General features: G+C 39.9%; 1 protein-coding gene across 1 annotated transcript in view; it reads left to right on the top strand.

Moving 5' to 3' along the window:
• Positions 1-19,103, top strand: part of pigg (phosphatidylinositol glycan anchor biosynthesis class G (EMM blood group)) — an 89,209-nt gene that overhangs the window by 63,805 nt on the left and 6,301 nt on the right. Inside the window, exons 11-12 of the mRNA XM_014969246.2 lie at positions 3,963-4,272; positions 8,752-8,915. Coding sequence (XP_014824732.2) covers positions 3,963-4,272; positions 8,752-8,915 — 474 coding nt within the window. The remainder of the gene's footprint in view (positions 1-3,962; positions 4,273-8,751; positions 8,916-19,103) is intronic.

Below are 19,103 nucleotides of genomic sequence, written 5' to 3'. Positions count from 1 at the left end.
ATTTCCTGGAAGCCTCATTTTACATTTAGCCTGAATGTGTAGAAAGTTACTCGAGTCACTTTGTCTTTCTGTCTCAGTGGGGGTTATTCACCTACAGGGACCTCTGTTGTGGTTCCCATGGTAACGCGGGTCCCCATGAGTGGATGTGCAGCCTGGTTAAAATCCTCCTAGAAAACAATCGACACATGCACACAAAAAGCATACAGACATGATCAAATCCCACAAATATTTGATCAAATAACGATTACATTTCATTGACATTTGACTCGTTCAGAAGTTGAGTTGAAATTAACTCTGGCTTCACTTTTCCTCTTTTAAAAATTGTCATCTAATTTAAATCATATGAAGACATGTCTAGTTTTTTTTTTTGATGATGTAGCCACAAGCATTTCCAAAAATATTAGTAACCATTTTCTAATATTGGTTAGTGTATTATAATTTGAAATATAATTGTATTTTAAATAAAGATGGACCTGCGTAATAGAGACCTCGATTTTAGAAGAAAAAGTTAGTAATCACACCTTCTAAATGTTAGCAAACTTGCTTTCTATGATGGTTAAATATATGACAACTTCCCATAAAGTCACTGCTGGGATTTAAAAAAAATTTCAGTATGAAATCTTGACAATTGAAGTTTTGATATTTTGATCTAATTAGTTAAATATTCAGAGCAACAAAACAAGATAATAAAGTAATGAAATGACAAATTGTCGTCACTTAGAAACAAGTTCAGATATAATCTCCAGATAATAATAATTATAAGAAAAAGAAGAATAAGAATAACAAGGCCATTAAGCTGTAGCAGCAAGGTCCGGTATTTCACACAGGGTTTTGTTGGATGGGTTGATTGGTCCAAAGTTTGTGTTTTATGCAGAAAGTAGATATTAATGTCAGGGTTTCCCCCAGTATATCATAAGCCTGGCGGGTTGCCAAGCTTTACTTTCCTCTCCACCAGGCTGAACGTTATTTAAAATTTTACATTTTTTGATACGCAGTGAAAGTAAAGACATTAAGCTACGTTTATGGTTTACTGGGATCGCAACAATTGCATAAAACACAGTGTGCGGCTAGTGGACCGCCCACTTAGCAGGGCTTAGCAGGTTTTCTGGAGAAAACCGTGTAATGTTGATATTTCTCTCCAACTAGTCCGTTTCCGCAGGAGAGTGAACACCAGACGCAATGAGGAATTATGTAAAATCTTTTACTACTCTTCACTAAATAACAACAAAGGTTGTCAATTTGCGCCCTTTTCTCAGAACCATCATGGACCTCCTCAGCAATTTGAGCTACACTATCTCGTTTAAAAAAGTCGGACCCAGTAGATTCTGACCATTTCAGACCAGAAACGGTTTCAGTTTGGAGATGTTCTGACCCAGTTGTCGACCCATCATGGTTTATCCCGTGTCAAACTCACTTAAATCTTTATTCCTTCCTGAGTTTTCTGCTGCTACTCATGAACTGTGAGCTAAAAAAAAAATGAAAAAGGTAACGAGAGTTATTCACTTCACCTGTGAGGGACCATAACATTATGCCTAATTTCTTTCACAATCTAATTCAGAGAGAAATTCCAGTGAGCATTTTCCATTTATGCGAAGCTTTAATATTTTTGGATTTTGTCTCAATGAGAATATGCTTGCTTGAACGGAATTTAACGTTTTTATTGTGTTAAAACGTTCAGAGGAAGAAACACACACACCAGAAAAGGAGGTAAGGACAGTGAAATTCACAAGGTAGAGGGAGACGAGAGCAGAGGAAAAAATAAATGCCCTGAAGCAGAGAGAGAAGCAGAAGTACATCTGAAATAAAGAACTGATAGCCAAGCCTGGGATAGAGAGAAGTCCCAGGGTGGAAGATTGATCTGGCACAGAGGCGCCTGAATGAAAAGAGAAGGACGTGGAGGAGAAAGGGGGAAGTCACTCTCAGCGCACACAGGAGCTGATGGGGAGGAATGTAAAAATCCTGATGTTTTGGATGCAGCCGGTTGTATGTATTGCTTCTGAACACGCCGACAAACAAAAACAAGTCATCTTTGGTATGTCAAGCTCCCACTTCCCGAATCCTCACTCTGAAAAGTTCCGACTTTTCCCCGTCACGATGACATGAAACCTCAGCGAAACCTATAAATCTACCCGATCTCAAAGCAAATTTTAATTTAACACACCGTTACGTGTGCGTCTTCTTATAAGCTCGTGGTACGACGTTCAAATAAAAAGAAAAAAAAACACAGTTGATGAAATGTCACCTTACCTCAAAATGCACTCAGAGCATCTTAATGCCCTGTTCCTCAAAACGTATTGAGAAACTGACAATGTGATGGGTGGGAGACAGTCTGTTTCCTGCGGCGGTTCGCTCCGTCTTCCAGTCTCCTGGCTTTAATTATTAATGTTACATTGACACACCGCATACCGAATGAAGCAAAGGTTATGAGTCACAGAAATATGAGCAGTCCTGTTAAACAAGAGGGAGGAAGATGAATTTAATTAAAGTTGTGATCTTTGGAGAGCAGATATTGCAGAGGATTCTGCACAAAGCACGTCAGTGATGCATTGAACTGCAGTCCGCCTGGGCAGAGATGGAGTCATAGTCTCACATTTCGTTTTCCTCCATTTGTTTAATAGGAAGAATGTTGGGTACGATGTTGACGTGTTGCTTCTTTTATTTATTTATTTATTTTAGATATTGGCCTACTTCATGATGTCAGACAGGTTACACTGAAGTGATTTCTTGATTCTGACAGTAATCAGGTGTGGATGCGGAAAGTGAAACTAATTTGGTTTCACAGTCTGGTAGGCCGCAAAATGATGAGATTTGTTACGTTTTCAGCTAGTGCGGCTCACTTTCACACTGCATTGCGTCAAACAAACTAAACTAATTTAAAACGCTGTTCCTCTCCTCGCCTGTGGGGGCGCTGAAAGAACAACCACTGTAAGAGACGACACTAAAACCACAGAAGAAGGCATGAGCACAACTTACTTCATCATAAAATGTAAACAAAATGGAGTAATGCCAGATTTTAGCGGTTGTAGGATTTCTTGCTTGTTGTTGGAAAAAGACAACGAACCATTTTGTCTTGCTAGACATGTTTGATTTGGATGTAATTACCCAGAATGCCATGCGCTATAGTCTGCTTCCAACTTTTGGAGCGGTCTCCGTTCCACACTGCATTCGATCTTCACCAGAGTTCATTTGAACCGAACCGAGGTCTAGGTTTTCCTTTTTGGACAGATTTTAATTTCCCAGTCTGCCCTTCTCAAACAAACTGGACTTTCTTGAGATACAAACCAGAATGTGATCAAAGTGGACTGAACAGGGCTGGTGTGAATGCACCCTAAAAATCAGGTTTTCAAAGAAAATGTGATCAATCATGTTAATTCATGATTCAACAGAAGAGGCGGATATTTATCTTTGTTTTATCTTTTTACTATGAAATTTCTAAAGTGTCTGGACTAAAAATATGATGATGATGTTGATTTAGCTTTTGCAATATGTTAGTTTGGATAACTTTTCCTTTAAAAAATGAAGTCATTTAAAAAAAAACATTTTGTACTTAGATTACCTTTGTCTGATATTAAAGTTTATTTAATCTGCAACTTTTGGAAAAAAAAATCTTTAAAAAATTTGTAATATGGTTTTCCGTGCCACCTTAGATATGTCACCTTCTTCACAGAGATTCTCACAAGCTTTAAAATCCGTTGAGTGTGATTTATTAATGTTACTGAAGAATTTCTTTGCTAAAGCTTTGTTTCTTTCATCATTCAGTAATAAACTCTAGACCAAGTGCTTTTACATTTATCCCCCGTCTAGATATTTGTGGTTCCAGAGCAGAGTCAGAGTTCACGTCGGCGAGTCTCTTAACCCGGTCACCCGAACGCTGAGCGAGACGTTTTGTCGGGACCAATCGATGCTACTGTCTTGTTCCAGCTGGAACAGAAGTGACGAGCTCCGTCCGCTTGTCTTTTCAGAGGAACGGTAGAGGCACGCTTCGTCTACGTCTTCGTCCTGGGCATCCTCTTCTCGGGCACCAAGGACCTGCTGAGATCCCAGATCGTCACGGCAGATGCGAAGCTGAAGAGCAGGGGATTGTGGGAGATTTACGGCGGCCTGGTGCTGCTGGTTTCGCTCCTGTTCCGGGCCCATAACCTGCCGGTGCTGTGCTGCGGACTCCTCATCCAGACGCTCATGGCTCAGTTCATCTGGAAGAAGCTGCACTACGACGCGGCCCAGACCACCATCATGCATTACTGGTTTGGCCAAGCCTTCTTTTACTTTCAGGTAAACTACAAGCCTTCATAATTTTTACAACTTTTTCCTTTACAACTGTGTTTGTTCCCACCTCCAAACTTCACTGTCTCTGTGGTGTTTTTGGCGTTTCATTCTCCGAACACGATGATGAAATGTGTTACGGCATCGAAATAGTTCCATTTTGCTCTCATATGACCAGATTGTTTTCTCCCATTAGTTTTCTCCAAATGTTGTCCAGCAAACTTTAAACAGGCTTCAACATGCTTTTTCTTCAGAAGTGAATTTTTTTGTTTCAAGTCTCTGTACAGTCCATGGCAGTTCAGTCCACTGCTTATTGGTAACATTTGTACCTACTGATTCAGGTCTTTCTGAAAGTCTCCACATGTGGTCCTGGGCTGTTGGTCAACTCTCCTGATAACTCTTTTCAGTCCTCTGTCAGAAATCTTGCGTCTGGTTGTGGCCGTTCCACAATATAATGATGTTCTTTACGCTTCCAGATTACTTTCTCAACATGTTCAGAAGTTTAAAAATCCTTCTGTAACCAATACCATCAGATTGTTGTGCGATAATAAGGGGGTGAAGGTTTTGAGACAGTTCTTCGCTCTTACTCATCATGCGACGTTCCTTGTGTGACACCTGGGTAACGACATCTTTTCATACACTGCAAAGACACAAAATATCACAAAGTATTATTACTCTGGTTTCTAGTGCAAATAGCTTGGTGCACATGGAATAAGAGAAAACAAATTTATAAGTCACTTTTTAGCAAGTATGTAGAACTTATTTTAAGTCAATAACTTATTAATATTGATTAAAAAAGAACCAGTTCCTCTGACAGATTTCACAAAAAAACATGAAAATTGCCTTGTTGTAAGTGAAATAATCTGCCAGTCCAACCAATACTTTTTAAAATCAATATTAACTTAAAACAAGCTCCTATTTCTTGCTGAAAATTTCCTTGTAAGTTAGTTTTGTCTTATTTCAAGTGCACTAGCATACTTGGACTAGAAATTGGACAAAAACATTCAGTGATATTTAATGTTTTAGCAGCGTAGGTCATCATCAGTTTAGACGGAACCAGCTGATATTCATTTGCACCAACAAGTGGCAAATTCAGTGACATCAGCTGAAATCACTGACAGATTTCATCTGATATCTTGACTTTCCATGCCTTCTCTCACATCCCTTTCTGCGTGTATCATTTAACATTATTACACATAGCTTCATTTCTGAACTTATTTGTTTCTTTTTTCTTCCTATGTATATTTTATGGGTTGTTGCCAACACCTGGTGAACATTTCATGTCATTAACATCTTAAGAAATGTGCTTACTATGAGACATTGTGATGAATTCAGATGTATCTGGTGAGGATGAGGAAGTCGGATCAGCTGAGTTCAGTAGCTGGAAGACCTTACAGACTGTCTACAGTTCATTCATCAGTTCAAATGAACTAAAATGCTAGCAGCTATCAGACAGACATCGTAATTTGTCCTCCACTTCTAACCAACTCTCTTCCTCTGATGGTCAGTATGTCTCTTTTTCCTTCCCTTAAATCCAAGCTGCTGATTTTTTTTTTTTTACAGCCCTAGGGCTAAGGTTTTTTTCTGAGGGAGAGATTGATTGCAGTGGGTGAGGACAGATCCACCTTCCTTTACTTTGCTCCAAAAGTGCTCACTATATCCTGTCTTCATCTTCCATTTGTGGAAATCGTTCCTGTTTTTACTGAGCCCAAATTCTCTTTTAGTTTCCAACACAAGGGTTAAAAGGTTTTAAAATGTTACATTGAACATCAGTATGAACTTTCTTACTTTCAACACTTATAGTTTCTTGCTCTTTAATACATGTATGATGATACACTTAGGCAAATATTTTTCTCTCAAGGTGCCTTTGGTTTGTTGTTGGGATTACTGAACAAAATATGATTAACTCACCTTTTATTATTCATCCAATTTAAGTGTAACAATGAAATTAAAGAGCAGCTGAAAGTAGACAAATGTAATTATGATTTGATTCTATGTAACATGAGCAAATGTTTTAGTGAAGCTGCTCTGTTCTCTAATGTCAAATTGAACCGACCTCATTATGCGTAGGCTTTGGGATTTTTTTTTTTTTTTTTTTTTTAGAGACAAGGCCAGTTTATCTGCCCTCTGCTGTGGCTTTGCCTCCTGCTTGTGGAGCACTCTCTTGGTGTTCTGCATTCGCTCCAGAGTTCACTTCAACCGAACCGAGACCTGGGATTTTAGGCGGACCATTTTCTGGTCCATTCACACCGTCCCAAACAAACTGGACTCTCCAGCCAAACAAGTTAGATTATGCCCAAAGTTTTGTGGCAGATTCTCAATATGTGGCTGTATATTTAGCTGTTTAGCTTCATCAATATTCCCATCTAACATCAGAAACTTCCCCGTCCCTGGTGAAGAACAGCACGGCTCTCTCTTCGCTGTGTATCAGTTTAAGTGGACAAGCGAGTTTCTGCCGGTTTCCGCTTGTCTTTTACTCTTTCTGTTGACAACACAGACCAAACAAAGAAATGTTCAAAAGCAGATTTCTTTACAACCTAACCCGACTTTCACCTGTCCACAGCATCATCCTTTCTCTGCCGTGGTGGGCTTCATGTACTCTGTCTAGGTGACTTTAGAAAACAGGATTTTAATCTGTGTTGTGCATAATAAAGTCAGTATAAAACAGGATATAGATTTGTAGCTCCACTTTGACAAAATGTTAAAGCTAATGTGAAACTTCATCTCGGGATCCATCATCTGAAAACCAGATGATGCGGAAAGTAGCAATAAAGGCAGAAATTTGCATTTTTTCCCCACTTTTTCTTCCTCTCTGGTTCAGACTCCATCAAACAGATGCATCATCCAGCCCTGCTGGCTCACATCCTCCATTTGAGGTTCCCCCCCCTAACCCCTCTCCTTTGAAACATCTCGCTCTTCTACATTTTCAAAAGCAATAAATATTTGCCATTTGTGAGAAAAAAAATGACATTGAAAGCAAAACAGTGGGACTTCCAACAAGAAATCAAGAAGAGAAGCATCTATATGCAGCCTCCAACCTGCTCACTCACAGCTACTGTTTGTTTAGAGCGGAGCCAGCTGTTTGCGTCTTGCCCCTCCCTGATCACAGACGTGCGCGCAGATGGAGAAGGAATTGTTAGTTTGCGAGACGCTGCCCGGCAGATCGCCGCCGTGTTCAGAGAGAGAGAGAGAGTCACGTTCTGATCTTCACAAGTTTGGCCTGTTGGAGAGCAGGAAACGGGAGAAACAAACGTTCCTGACAGAAGCACAACCGGTTCATGAATGCAGTTGTCGTTCATTATAAACTGAAATCAAAATAAAAACCCAGTGTGTATGGAAAACAGTTTATTTTAGTTTTGGCTTAAGTGGGTTTAATCGCAGTGTTTTCAACAGAGCTGTAATGGTGCACAAGATGGAGCAAGAAGATGTGAACATTTGTTGAACTGATGTTAAAAGGGAGCTATTATGCAAAATTCACATTTTGCGCTTTTGTTTATTTGCATTTGGATTTCTACTGCTTCTAAAAACAGTTCAAGTCATTTTTGGGACAAGAGATTCATGTTTTTTTTGGTGTTTGGAAAATGAGCCGTTTCAAAAACCTTCTGATTGTGAAGCTACAGCCGCCGAGCACTGCACCGTCACCTAGCAATGGTTAAAAGAGCCATTGGTTTAACCACTGTACAACGGCTGCTGGAAAAGACAAGTGTTTTGTTGTTGACGTATCATTCTGAAACAACTTGCTGCATTCCTGTTTGTTTTGCAGGAGGCTCCACTTCTGCTTTTCAAAGATGTGCCGTCATCCAATCGCACATCTCTTTGCAGCCGTTTTCAGATGTGGGTGTAAATGTTGAGTCGGGGGGCGTGGCCAGCAGCAGCTGACTTGGACTTAAAGTGACCAGATGCCGTAAAGCAGCTTTTCTGATGGGCAGAACGGAAATCTCATTACCTCAGAATGATTTTGTGTAAAAATATGTAATAAACATGTCTTATATAACCAATTGATCTGTCCTAACCCGTTCAAGGAAGCATAGTAGATCACCTGTGTTTCTAAAGCTAAAAAAAAAAAATGCGGATTTTGCTTTAGAGAAATGTAGTTGTAAATGACAAATCTCTTTTTTTATTAATTGTTTCAAGTTTTTTAGACTTTTGTGTCTAATATGTTCTCTACTGTATAGAATTTGGAAATGTTTTTGTTAAGATTGCTCCCTTTTTTTGTTGTTGTTGGCAAATATACAAGAAAACATTTCCAATTTGTCCTGAGTGATTTAAACTCCAGCGCAGCGCCTGCTGATTCGGTCAGGGACGCAAAAACAACTGGCTCGCCGGGAAGTCGGCAGCGTCTCGGAGTGATAATTAAAAAGCGAAAGGAGTCGTCGGTTCTTTAAGTGCTTCCAGCCACCGATCATCGTGTGCACTTGTTTTTGTCTGTACGCAGTCATTTCTGCGCTCTCATCAGGGCTCTAAAAGGTTTGCTTTGTGCACCCGCAGGGCAACTCCAACAACATTGGCACCGTCGACATTTCTGTGGGCTTTGTCGGTCTGGAAAGCTACATCGAAGCGCCTGCCATCTTTTTAACAGCTCTCAGCACTTACGCGGGTCCCCTGCTCTGGGCCTGTCACCTTGTCTGCTACCTGAGCTCGGAGAGAGAAAGGTAAGTGTCACTTACAAAGTCGATACATGGCAGAGATTTTTAAGTGTTTGGCGCTGAACCCCAGGATTTTCTTGGATAGAGGGGAAACGTATAAACTTTTCACATAAAACTCGGCTGCATCTGCAACTAAATCTTATTAAAGAAAAAAAAAAGGAAATTAAAGTTGGTTGCATTCAGGTTGGTTATTTATTCTGCTGTGAAACTATAAGGCTAAAAGTCCCTGTTACTTTGCATCCAATATGTGTTAGAAAATTAATGAACCAAGTTGCAGTTGTGGGAAAGACTTTCTCTTTATTTTCTTCTTAATTTTGGTTGAAGTTCTATCTGAATATGGGTTATATCAGTTCAGAAGATAATTTAATCTTTCTAAACTTTTCACGTAAAGTTTATATATGTAAATATCCACTCTGCCGATGATCTGTCAGAGTCGACATGAACCGAAATGCCAAATTCTGCAGCTCATCTACATGCTACGGTTGTCAAAGTCAAGCTAGCTTAGCTGACCTACTTCCCTCTCCCTCTCTGTTTTATTTTACTAAAACTTTTTCCTGACCTTATCTAGTTTTTGTTGTGTTGACAATTAGTACTGTGTCTCTTTTTCTTTTATACATCACACATACATTTAAGATTTAGCGCGTTATGTTGACAACTCAACAGATAAACCAGTGATCGTTACTGTTTTGGAGCAGTTTTTTCTGCTGCAGCGTGTCCATGGTGGGTTCCACTGGTTCTGGTTCAGGTTGTAAAACAGATTGGCGGTATTCCCCGACATGCGCTCAACACCGTTTGCTGTGCACGATGCTTTGTTTTTGTCCGACTTTAAATACCCACAATACTAGATTGACTAGTCGACTGAACTGTTCAAGCCCTTCTTTTGTGTATTCCATCTGTTCTTCCTTCAGGGCACTCTCTTCTTTTTTCTCTCTTCTTTTTTCTCTGTTACCTGAATTAAGGGCTACAGCTTCACACTTTATTTGTAACTCTGTGTTGTTGCTTTTTTTTTTTTTTTTCGCTACCGAAATATTTCCAAACTGCTACAGTTTGTATTTGTGAGCATAAGAAGTGTGGTAGCCTTTGCTCACCCAACCGAAAACCAGCGTGCTGCCACTTTATGCCACTTAATGGTACTTTATGCTTCACACAGCTGGAGAAAACAATAAAAAACACCTGCCTGTACTCTGGTGTCTCCTCTGAACGGACTACAAGCTGCTAAGTTGTATGTGGAGGTGGTGGAGGATGATGGGTGGAGGAGGGGAGATCCGATTATTTAAATATTACTGACTGAATGAGGAAAAACAAAACACATTCATTCCAGTTGAAACGCACTGACCTGCCTTCTCACTTGAGATTTTCCTGATAGCCTCAATTTTTATTCTTACTTTGAGGTAACTTACAAAGATTTTCTGGAATATATGATTTTTATATAAAAAAATAACACAAAAGTTAACTTTGCACAGCGTGGCACCTCATCTGGAGAGGCGCCGGCAACTAAGTGTGTGTGTGTGTGTGTGTGTGTGTGTGTGTGCGTGCGTGCGTGCGTGCGCGAACGCAGCCAATAGCCAGGGCTCTCCCGCAGCATGAGGCCCCCATGCACAGTGCTGAGTGATGAGGCTTGTATCGGTCCTAACAGCTGTTCTGATGCCGAACGCCAAAACTAAAATGAAGCAAAAATAGAGACAAAGATGCTCCGGGTGTGAAATGAGTCAGGCAGTCTTTAAAATGCCAGGAGCAGAAACGAGAGGCTCCAGACTTCTGGTCTGATCAACAAGGCGTTTCAGTACCAGTGTTGTTGGTGCAAGGTGAGCTGGACCCACAGGTTCTGTCCGTCAATCTGTCCATCTATTTACTCATGTCTGTCTTTTTGAGTTTTTCATCCTTTTATTCTTCCTTTTGTTAATCCAGCGGTTTAGTTATCATTTCCTCCAGAGTGTCATCTTAAACTTAAGTCTTAAACTTATGTCAGTTTTAGCTTAACTGCTGCTCTAAATATGTTGTTTGTTTGTCATTTATTTAAATTTCAGCTCCAGTGGTTGACGATTAATCGATTCATCAGGATTAATTGTTTCAGCCCTCGTCACATGTAGGGTCATTTTTGAGCGTAAATTCTGCCCAGTATAGATTCATGAAGGTATATTCTGTGCTGTGTATTGTAAGCCTGGCGGGCCACCAGGCTTTACTTGCTCCCCCACCAGGCTAAGTGATGTTTTTTTATTGATCAGATGACTCAATGAGCTGGGTGTGTGGCGGTGCTCACCAATCGCGTCGCTTTGTACCTCCCTGTTGGCCTCACATGCTATTATTTCTAAATTATGATGCTGACTTATGCTCCTCTAAATTTTTTTAACTTTTAGTATTTTTTAATACAAAAACACTGGGCTGCTGGTGGACTGCCCTGCCACCTCTTTCAATTGGATAAGAGAGCGTCTCGCGCACATTGAAGATGAGTATGTTCTTTCCAGTAACATCAACGCAAACTGCGTCACTCAGTGGAGTTTAAAGTAAAAGTTTGGAGTTGTGACCTGAAAATTGTTGGATGTCTGAAAGTAACTCGAGGAAAAGGAAACCGTAGAAGTTCGGGAACCAAAGGCATTTACTCTCTGGTGTAGATCAGATTCTGGGAGGCAGTGAAGGAGACCGCTGGTGTCGGATCGTTTTCTGTGCTTTCATCAGAACCTTGACCATCGGTTTCATTTAGCGAGTCATCCCCGAACGCGGCTGCCTCCACAACCTGACTGCAGGAAGTTTCCCCGTGTTTCCTCTCCCGGCGCACTTCACATTAAATCCAGCTTTAATACGTTACACGCCGGATTACAGCAGCGGGCGAAAGAAGCGAGTGTCACTCCTTATTATCCCTTATTACTCGCAACGCAGCGCTCCCCTGCAGCGGCCCCGGCTGCATTATGCACTAAGAGGTATTGTGACGAATGAAACACAAAATAGTCCGAGTTCATTAAGGATTCACTCTGCAGCATCAGCAGATTGACCATAAAGGAGGGGAGGTGGAAGTACTGGATCGGCGGCCGCTCTGCTGGTTTCCTTCAAGCTGCGTCATTATTTAAACAAATCGTTGCTTTAATCTGCGAAAAACATCATGTTCTGACAGAAACCAGAGCGAGAAAAGGAAATATTTATATTCAATGAAATATTTCATTCAAGTTTTGTTTGTTAAAAATACTCCTTAAAAAGCCCAGTGGCAGATTCACAGTGAGTGAGTTGGTCTTTTCAGCGCTTCTTAGGGCGTTTAAGTTGTTTTGTAAAGGTGGAAACTGGCGATATTTGTCGTCCATCTCATTTAGTGAGTTGGTAAAAAGGAAAACGATGAGACTGAAACCAGCTGAAAGAATTATAAAACATTTATGACTCAGGAGGAGTTTTTGGAGTGACTCACCAGAGGAAACTTTCAGCTGCAGCTCGGCGGGCTCCGGTAGTTTTGGTTCTGCAGAACCGGACTCACCAAGCCGGTCTGGGGTGGGGGGGTCAGCTGACATCACAGCTGGGAGAAGAGTCACCTGATGAAAAGAATCAATAATAATCCAATCTGAACTGATGGCTGAACTCATCGATTATGGCATCAACGTAGGAATTGACATGATGTCATTGAAGCCACGCATGTTTTTGATGTATTGATCGTAGCAGGACATCCGATCAATTGATATCTAATTCCAGCCTCTGCATTAAGATTAGATTAGATTAGAAATATTCAGTGTTATGTTTTCAGTTTTTTGGTTGTTTTTTGTTGTGCTGGGTGATATTAAAAATTTAAATCTCAAATGTTTTTCCTACCAGATCTGATTTTTCTTTTTTTTCCTCACTTGCTTTCCTTTCTAAAAAATAAATGATGGAAAATATTTTCAAAAAGTAACTTTTTGAAAATAAGTCATGCCTTCTGTGTGCGTCAGAGTATTAAGGCCAGACTGCGAAACTTTCTGCTTAAATATGGGGATACAGTCGAAACATTAGCCAGAATAAAGATGCAATTTTACCAGAAAAAAAGGAAATTTAAATTACAAGAAAAAAGTAGTTGTAATGAGAAAAGAGCTTTTAGATCTTCCTTCCTTTGAAATAGACGCAGCTGTTTGTGTGGTTGGTTCAAAGTTATGACGGTTTGATGCTGATGTGTTGAGTGTTTATGTTGAGTATTATCTCTAAAACTTACACTAAAGTATGACTTCACAAGATGCTCAGCACTCTTCATTTTATTTTATTTTATTGATTTTGTAGTAGTACTAGTTCCACTGGGATATTAAATATCTATTTATCAGTAAAATAATCTGCCACTGGAATTAGCACTTTTTTTGTGAAAATTAAGGAATTATTGACTTAAAACAAACACTCATATCTTGCTGAAAAGTTACCTATAAGTTATTTTTTATATATTTTAAGTGCACTAACATACCCGCCCTAAAAGCACTTGGTAAGATTTTGTGTTTTAGCGGCGCACCTTCTCCAGCACCTGCTGTGTCATTTGTTTGTGCAGGTTTAAAGCAGCCTTCCTGTCAGCAGCAGAGCACTTCCTGTTCCAGGTGGTAATGGAGGAGGTGGGGAAGGGGGAGGGGTGCACTTCAGCTTCCAGCGGGGTAAAAACTCCCATCAATACTGGAGTGCTGTGAGGACAGTTTGCTTCAGACTCCTGAGGATACACAGTTGCTAATGGGCCTTCTTTACGACGCTCACTCTGCATCATTTCTTTTTTTTTTTTTTTCCATGAGTTACTTAAAAACGGGAGACAATTTCCACCACCGCCTCCTCGATAACGGAGGGGAGAGGCAGTGCAGCGTCCGCAGGCCTCTTCTCCTGCTCCCCCCCAACACACTGATGCAGAGGCTGTTTACTCTGCGCCGGTCCACAGGTTATTTTACCTCCTGCTGTTATGATGACTCATCAGTGCAGTGTGTGTCTCACCAATCAGTATCAGATTGGCACAAACATACAACTGGATTCAAGCTTGGAAAAAACTGAACAATTGAAAAAATTGAATCAAAACCTTCAACAAAGATTGACCAGTTGAGCTCAGGGTGTGGCGATGATCGACAATAATGAGATACCGTCTGTTTCAATACCGATACCAAGTAAATACAGGGACCGTATCGCCGATACCGATACTTATACTTTTTAACAAAGTTTGATATCATTAAACTTCTTACCTTAGTACACTGAAAAAAGTTTTTAGTTCAAACATTTTTGTACACTTGAAATAAGACACAAGTAGCTTTTCAGCCAGAATTGGGAGCTTGTTTTAAGTGAATAATTCCTGTAATATTGACAAAGCAGTTCTAGTTCCACTGGCAGATTATTTAACTTACAACAAGATATTTTTAATATGTTAAAAGTGGAACAATCAGTACCAGTGTAACTGGTACAGCTTTATCTATATTACAGGAATTATTCACTTAAAAAAGCTCATAATTCTTGCTGAGAAGTTACTTGTAAGTTAGTTTTGACTTATTTCAAGTGTGCTAACGTATTTGCACTAGAAACTAGAACAAAAGTACTTGGTATTTTTTTGCAGTGTGGATCTGGTTTGAATTATTTTGTTCAAACCTACAACAGAATTTGGACAAAGTTTATAGCTAATTAATAAATGTTTTAATAACATCAACATGGTTTGTGCGCAAAATGTCATTTGTGAACGAATCAAAACAAAAGAAGAAAATTAAGGCCAAGTTGAAAAACTATGATGCAAAAATACTGATCGATATATTGGATCATTCTTGTAATTTCAAGTAAAAATTGGCAATAAAACAAATTAAGATGTTTCCTTACACAAATACTTGGTTAAAACACCTTTTGATTTAAATTTAGCCTTTATCCATCTTTATATTTTTCTGTTGCGTCCCACACGTTAATCTGATAACATTGAGCTCTTTATTGGTCCTCGTCGGCCTGAAGTTCCTCAGATTTCTCTGTGAGAAAAGCCAAATGTTCTTCTAAAGACTTCAAGGCTTCCTGTCAGATTTTAAAGAAAATAATTCAGTTTCCTAACAGCCACCTGAAGGTTCAGCACCAGAACTGATGGGTGTTAAAAGCTTTAGCCTGTCAAAAAATGTTTAAGTCTGGGGTTTAATATGCCATGGCACATTTGTCCCCAGAGTTTTGGGAGGTTTTTGGACATTTTCTTGTGTCTGTCTGTCAACTCCGTGGTTTAGTCATGGAGATATCATCAGATTGTTGTCATGTGTGGAATAAGCAGTTTCTTTATGTTTTAATGGCTTGACATACCGTCAACCTCATGGAAAATCTCCTGTTCATTCTATTTTTAGCGCTGCTAACAAAGCATTGCAATCACACATGCCGTTTTCACTACAGCCTCCTAGGGGGCGATACTGTCTGATATGTTTACACAGAAGAAGAGAATGTTGTTTCAGTTTTTGTTAAGAAAATATTTCTCTCCTCATTAGGTTTCTTTGAAACTAGTTCTTTTTTTGTTTTGTTGTTGAATCTGTGTTTGCTGCCACCCTGTGGATGGGAGTGTTATTGTCATTAGCTTCGTCTCCATTACAAATGTGCACAAAGGTTTCTCATAAAAAAAAAAACTGAGTTTCACAACTGTGACGTTTCCGTTAAGTAAGAAACGCAATTAAAATCACACATGAATGTGTGTTGATCCTGTGAATTGTGTACCGCGAAAGAATTGTTCTTTTAAAATAAATAAATTTTTATATGACCAAAAAACTCATCCTAGCAACAAAACTAATCAAAAAGTCAAAATTGGTGCGATTCCATGATCAAATCCAAAAATATGGATTGCATATTCCACATGGAATAATTACTGATAAGAAAACACACACAGTTTGAGTCCAGCGCTGTTTGTCTCATTGTCCAGCTCCAGTCTCTCCAGTTTGCTGGTTTCACCAAACCGAACTGCTCCTATAAAGTCTCTGCTCCACATTTCTGCAGCACCGGTGACTCCCTCTGCAGCGCCATGATGTATTTATGATGCTGTGGAGCTTTACGTAGCCTTCATCCAAAATAAATTTTAGTGGCTGATAGCTTCACCTCCGCTCCGTCCCCGTCCTCCGGGTAAACACGGGGACACACATGAGGACGAGGCCGAACTGCCGGCCTCCCTGAGCCTGGACCCACAGGAGCCGTTCCCGCTCCACAGTGAGATCAGAATGTATTCCGGTCATGAAGGATGTCTCTGTTTCTGCAGCTAATCGCGGTCCGGATGACCTCGCACGTACTCCCAACTCCACCGGTGGACTCCATGAATTTCTAGAGTAGATTTGTTCTTTGCTCTTGTATTTGTCTTTGCTTTTTCTCATGCAGTAGCCGTAGAACACACCTCAGCCTCTCTGTTCTCCCGACTTCCTGATCGGGCCAGATATCGATCCCCAGCCATGTTTGTTTAATTGCCGGTATCTCCTCTGATGTCCTCGCAAACAGATTTGCTCGTGTTCCTCTAAGTATCTGCCTTCTCCATTTAAAACAGAAGTGGTGTTCTGCAGCTAGTCATGGAGTGCTGCTCCTTTGAGAGGGCTCATGCTTTGTTTAGGCCGTGTCCTAGTGAGGAGGAACCCTCAGGACTGAGCCGTGGTCAAAGAAGCCAACCCCCCACTCCTCCCCAAAAATAAGAGCAGGACTCGGCACTGCAGGCCTCCTGTCTGTTGTTACACACACCGTTTCCCCTGTGCTTGTAAAGATATGCTGGTGGGGAGAAAGCTACAAATGTCCAGATGTTTTACATGGTTGAAGTCCCCGACTACAGTTAGATAAAAAAGAATCCCTTTTGATGCTTCTGTTCTTTTAGCTGTTGGTGTGCCGTGTCAGCATTTGCTCTGTGATAGAAATGAACAGTGGCAGTCGGCACAACTCTGAACTCCTGGGACTGATGATGTGGAGCGCGGTTAGGCATTCCTCTCCAAAGGAACCAACTGTTAGACGCGTCTCCATGTTTCGGTCAGGACTGGAACTTAGGAAGCCTCGACTGATTCTGTTACATTTTTACCTCTTCCATCAGATCAGGTAAAAAAAATATATTAAAACACATCAACATTTTCATAGTAAATCTAGTTCTTATGCGGACATTGGCATGACATTTTCACCGCGTGTCGGTAACAACCAAAGTAATCCACACATAGAAAAAGAACAATTAAGTTCAGAAATTAAGCTGTTATAATGAGAAATGACTCACTTGGTTCAGTCCAAATTGAAAACACAAAATCTTACCAAAGATTTATTTTTTTGTCTAGGTTTTTGTGCAAATATCTTGGTTCACTTGAAATAAGACAAAACTGACTTACAAGTCATTTTTCAGCTGGAAACAGGAGCTTATTTTAAACATATAATTCCTTAATATTGATTTAAAAAAGTACCAGTTCCACTTTTAAATTATTTTAATTCTAACATGGGAAAAATGCCTTGTTATAAGTGAACTAATCTACCAATGAAAGTACTTTTTTCGAAAATATAAAGGAATTATTTAATTAAAATAATCTCCTAAATTATTCTTCTTAAATTCGTGTATCAAAAATAAAGGCCTTATAATACCTTAAATTCATTTTTAAGACTTTATGCCTTAAATACTTTAATCATAGGTCTTAAGTTTTGTCTTAAAATTACTTTTTAATCTCATATGTTTATTTTAGGGCTTCCCAAGTGTGTTTTTTTCTCCTGGGATTTGTTTGAGTCGCAGTCAGACACTCACTGCTAACGTAGCCTTATTATTTAGCCAGCTGATTTGTGTCAGTATTTTTTTAAGTGCAAAGTTATGGCTACTTGGTTGGATAAAGCTCATACATTTATGTGAGCATCCAGGTCAAAAAAACTAGGAAAAGTTGTAAATTAACGACTTCCTTTTTTGTTTCTACAAAATTTCTGACTTCTCAAATTTTCAGGGGTTTTTTTAAAGCAAATCTTCAACTTTTCCAATTCAGAAACTTTTACATCTTTTTTTGTAGATAATTTCTGGATTTTTATTAGAATATTTTCAACTTTTCAAACTCAGAAAATGCCCGGTTTTTGGCTGAAATGTGTTCCTCTTTTGTCCATCTACATTGATTCTAATATGCCGTCATAATTGGCCACAACTTGTGTGATGCGAAAAAGTTTTTTCCACTGCAGTTCTGTGAAAAACAGTAATTTTGATCCAGCAGAAAAACCACCTCATCTCAGCGGCAAAACTCTTTATCGAAAAACATGAGTGTTTTGGGTTTTCAACATTGCTGTGTTTCCATTAACAAATTTATTTTTCCAATTCCAATTTGCGCAATTACATGGTGAATGAAAACGCAGTGACATCTGAATGCCACACTGCCAGACAGAGAATAATAAAAAAAAATTATAATAAATTCAAAAACTATAGAGAGGAGAACAAGGCAGCCGACTGGAGGACAAACTTCCAGAGGATGAAAAACTTTGATGGAAAGCAAAGACGCACTAAGCTGCTTTACGTCTCAATCTAATTCATGAAAGATTGTTTGATCATTAACAGTGAATGGCATAACTCATATTTCTACCTTTCTCTCTCACACACACACACACACACACACACACGAGAGAGAGAGAGAGTCTGATCCAATTATCTTCCCACAATAAAGCAGATTGCCGGCAAATTCTGATTAGGAAGTTAATGACTTTAAAACCAGCAGGAGGAGACGACGAGACGCAGCCAGGAGATTAGGAATGCAGGACGTAAAGCCAAACACACAAAGTTTTTCTGTGTGCGTTCCAACCTAAAATTCATCTCCGAAACACCGTTGTAAATTAGCAGAGGGTTGCAGCTGATCACAGCTGAGGGGGAGGAGGAGCTGCGTGTCGCCTCCTGAGGTTAGGCGGTAGGTAGTGGAGCTCGGAGGAGGACAGATACGTTCACGTCCACACGGACTCTGACCAACAATGAATCAAGCGGTGAGCAATACCTCCAACCATCATTAATCTGCTGTACACAAAGGAAAAAAAAAACAAATAAAAATGTGCTCATTCAACTGTTACTGTGCCGTCCTCACTCTGCTTGGCAAGCTGTGATTTACATGTGTTCTGCACGCCTCGGCGCTCAACCAGCCACATCTCAGATAGTTTTAGTTCTTTCCACAGATTTTCAGTCTTGGATTCAAGACAAATGGCTGGCTTTATTTTCTTTCTCAGAAGTCAGTCGGGGGTTTCTTTGGCTCTCTGTTTGGGATCAGAAGCTGCATTTCCATTGACCGTTTGGTTGCGCAAATTGGAATTACGGAAATAAATTTGCTC

This window comes from Poecilia mexicana, unplaced genomic scaffold, assembly GCF_051168715.1.
Source record: "Poecilia mexicana isolate PSO_F unplaced genomic scaffold, ASM5116871v1 scaffold_10, whole genome shotgun sequence".
Lineage (NCBI taxonomy): Eukaryota > Metazoa > Chordata > Actinopteri > Cyprinodontiformes > Poeciliidae > Poecilia > Poecilia mexicana.
The sequence above is the reverse complement of the archived record's forward strand: the minus strand, read 5'-3'. Positions and strand labels throughout refer to the sequence as shown.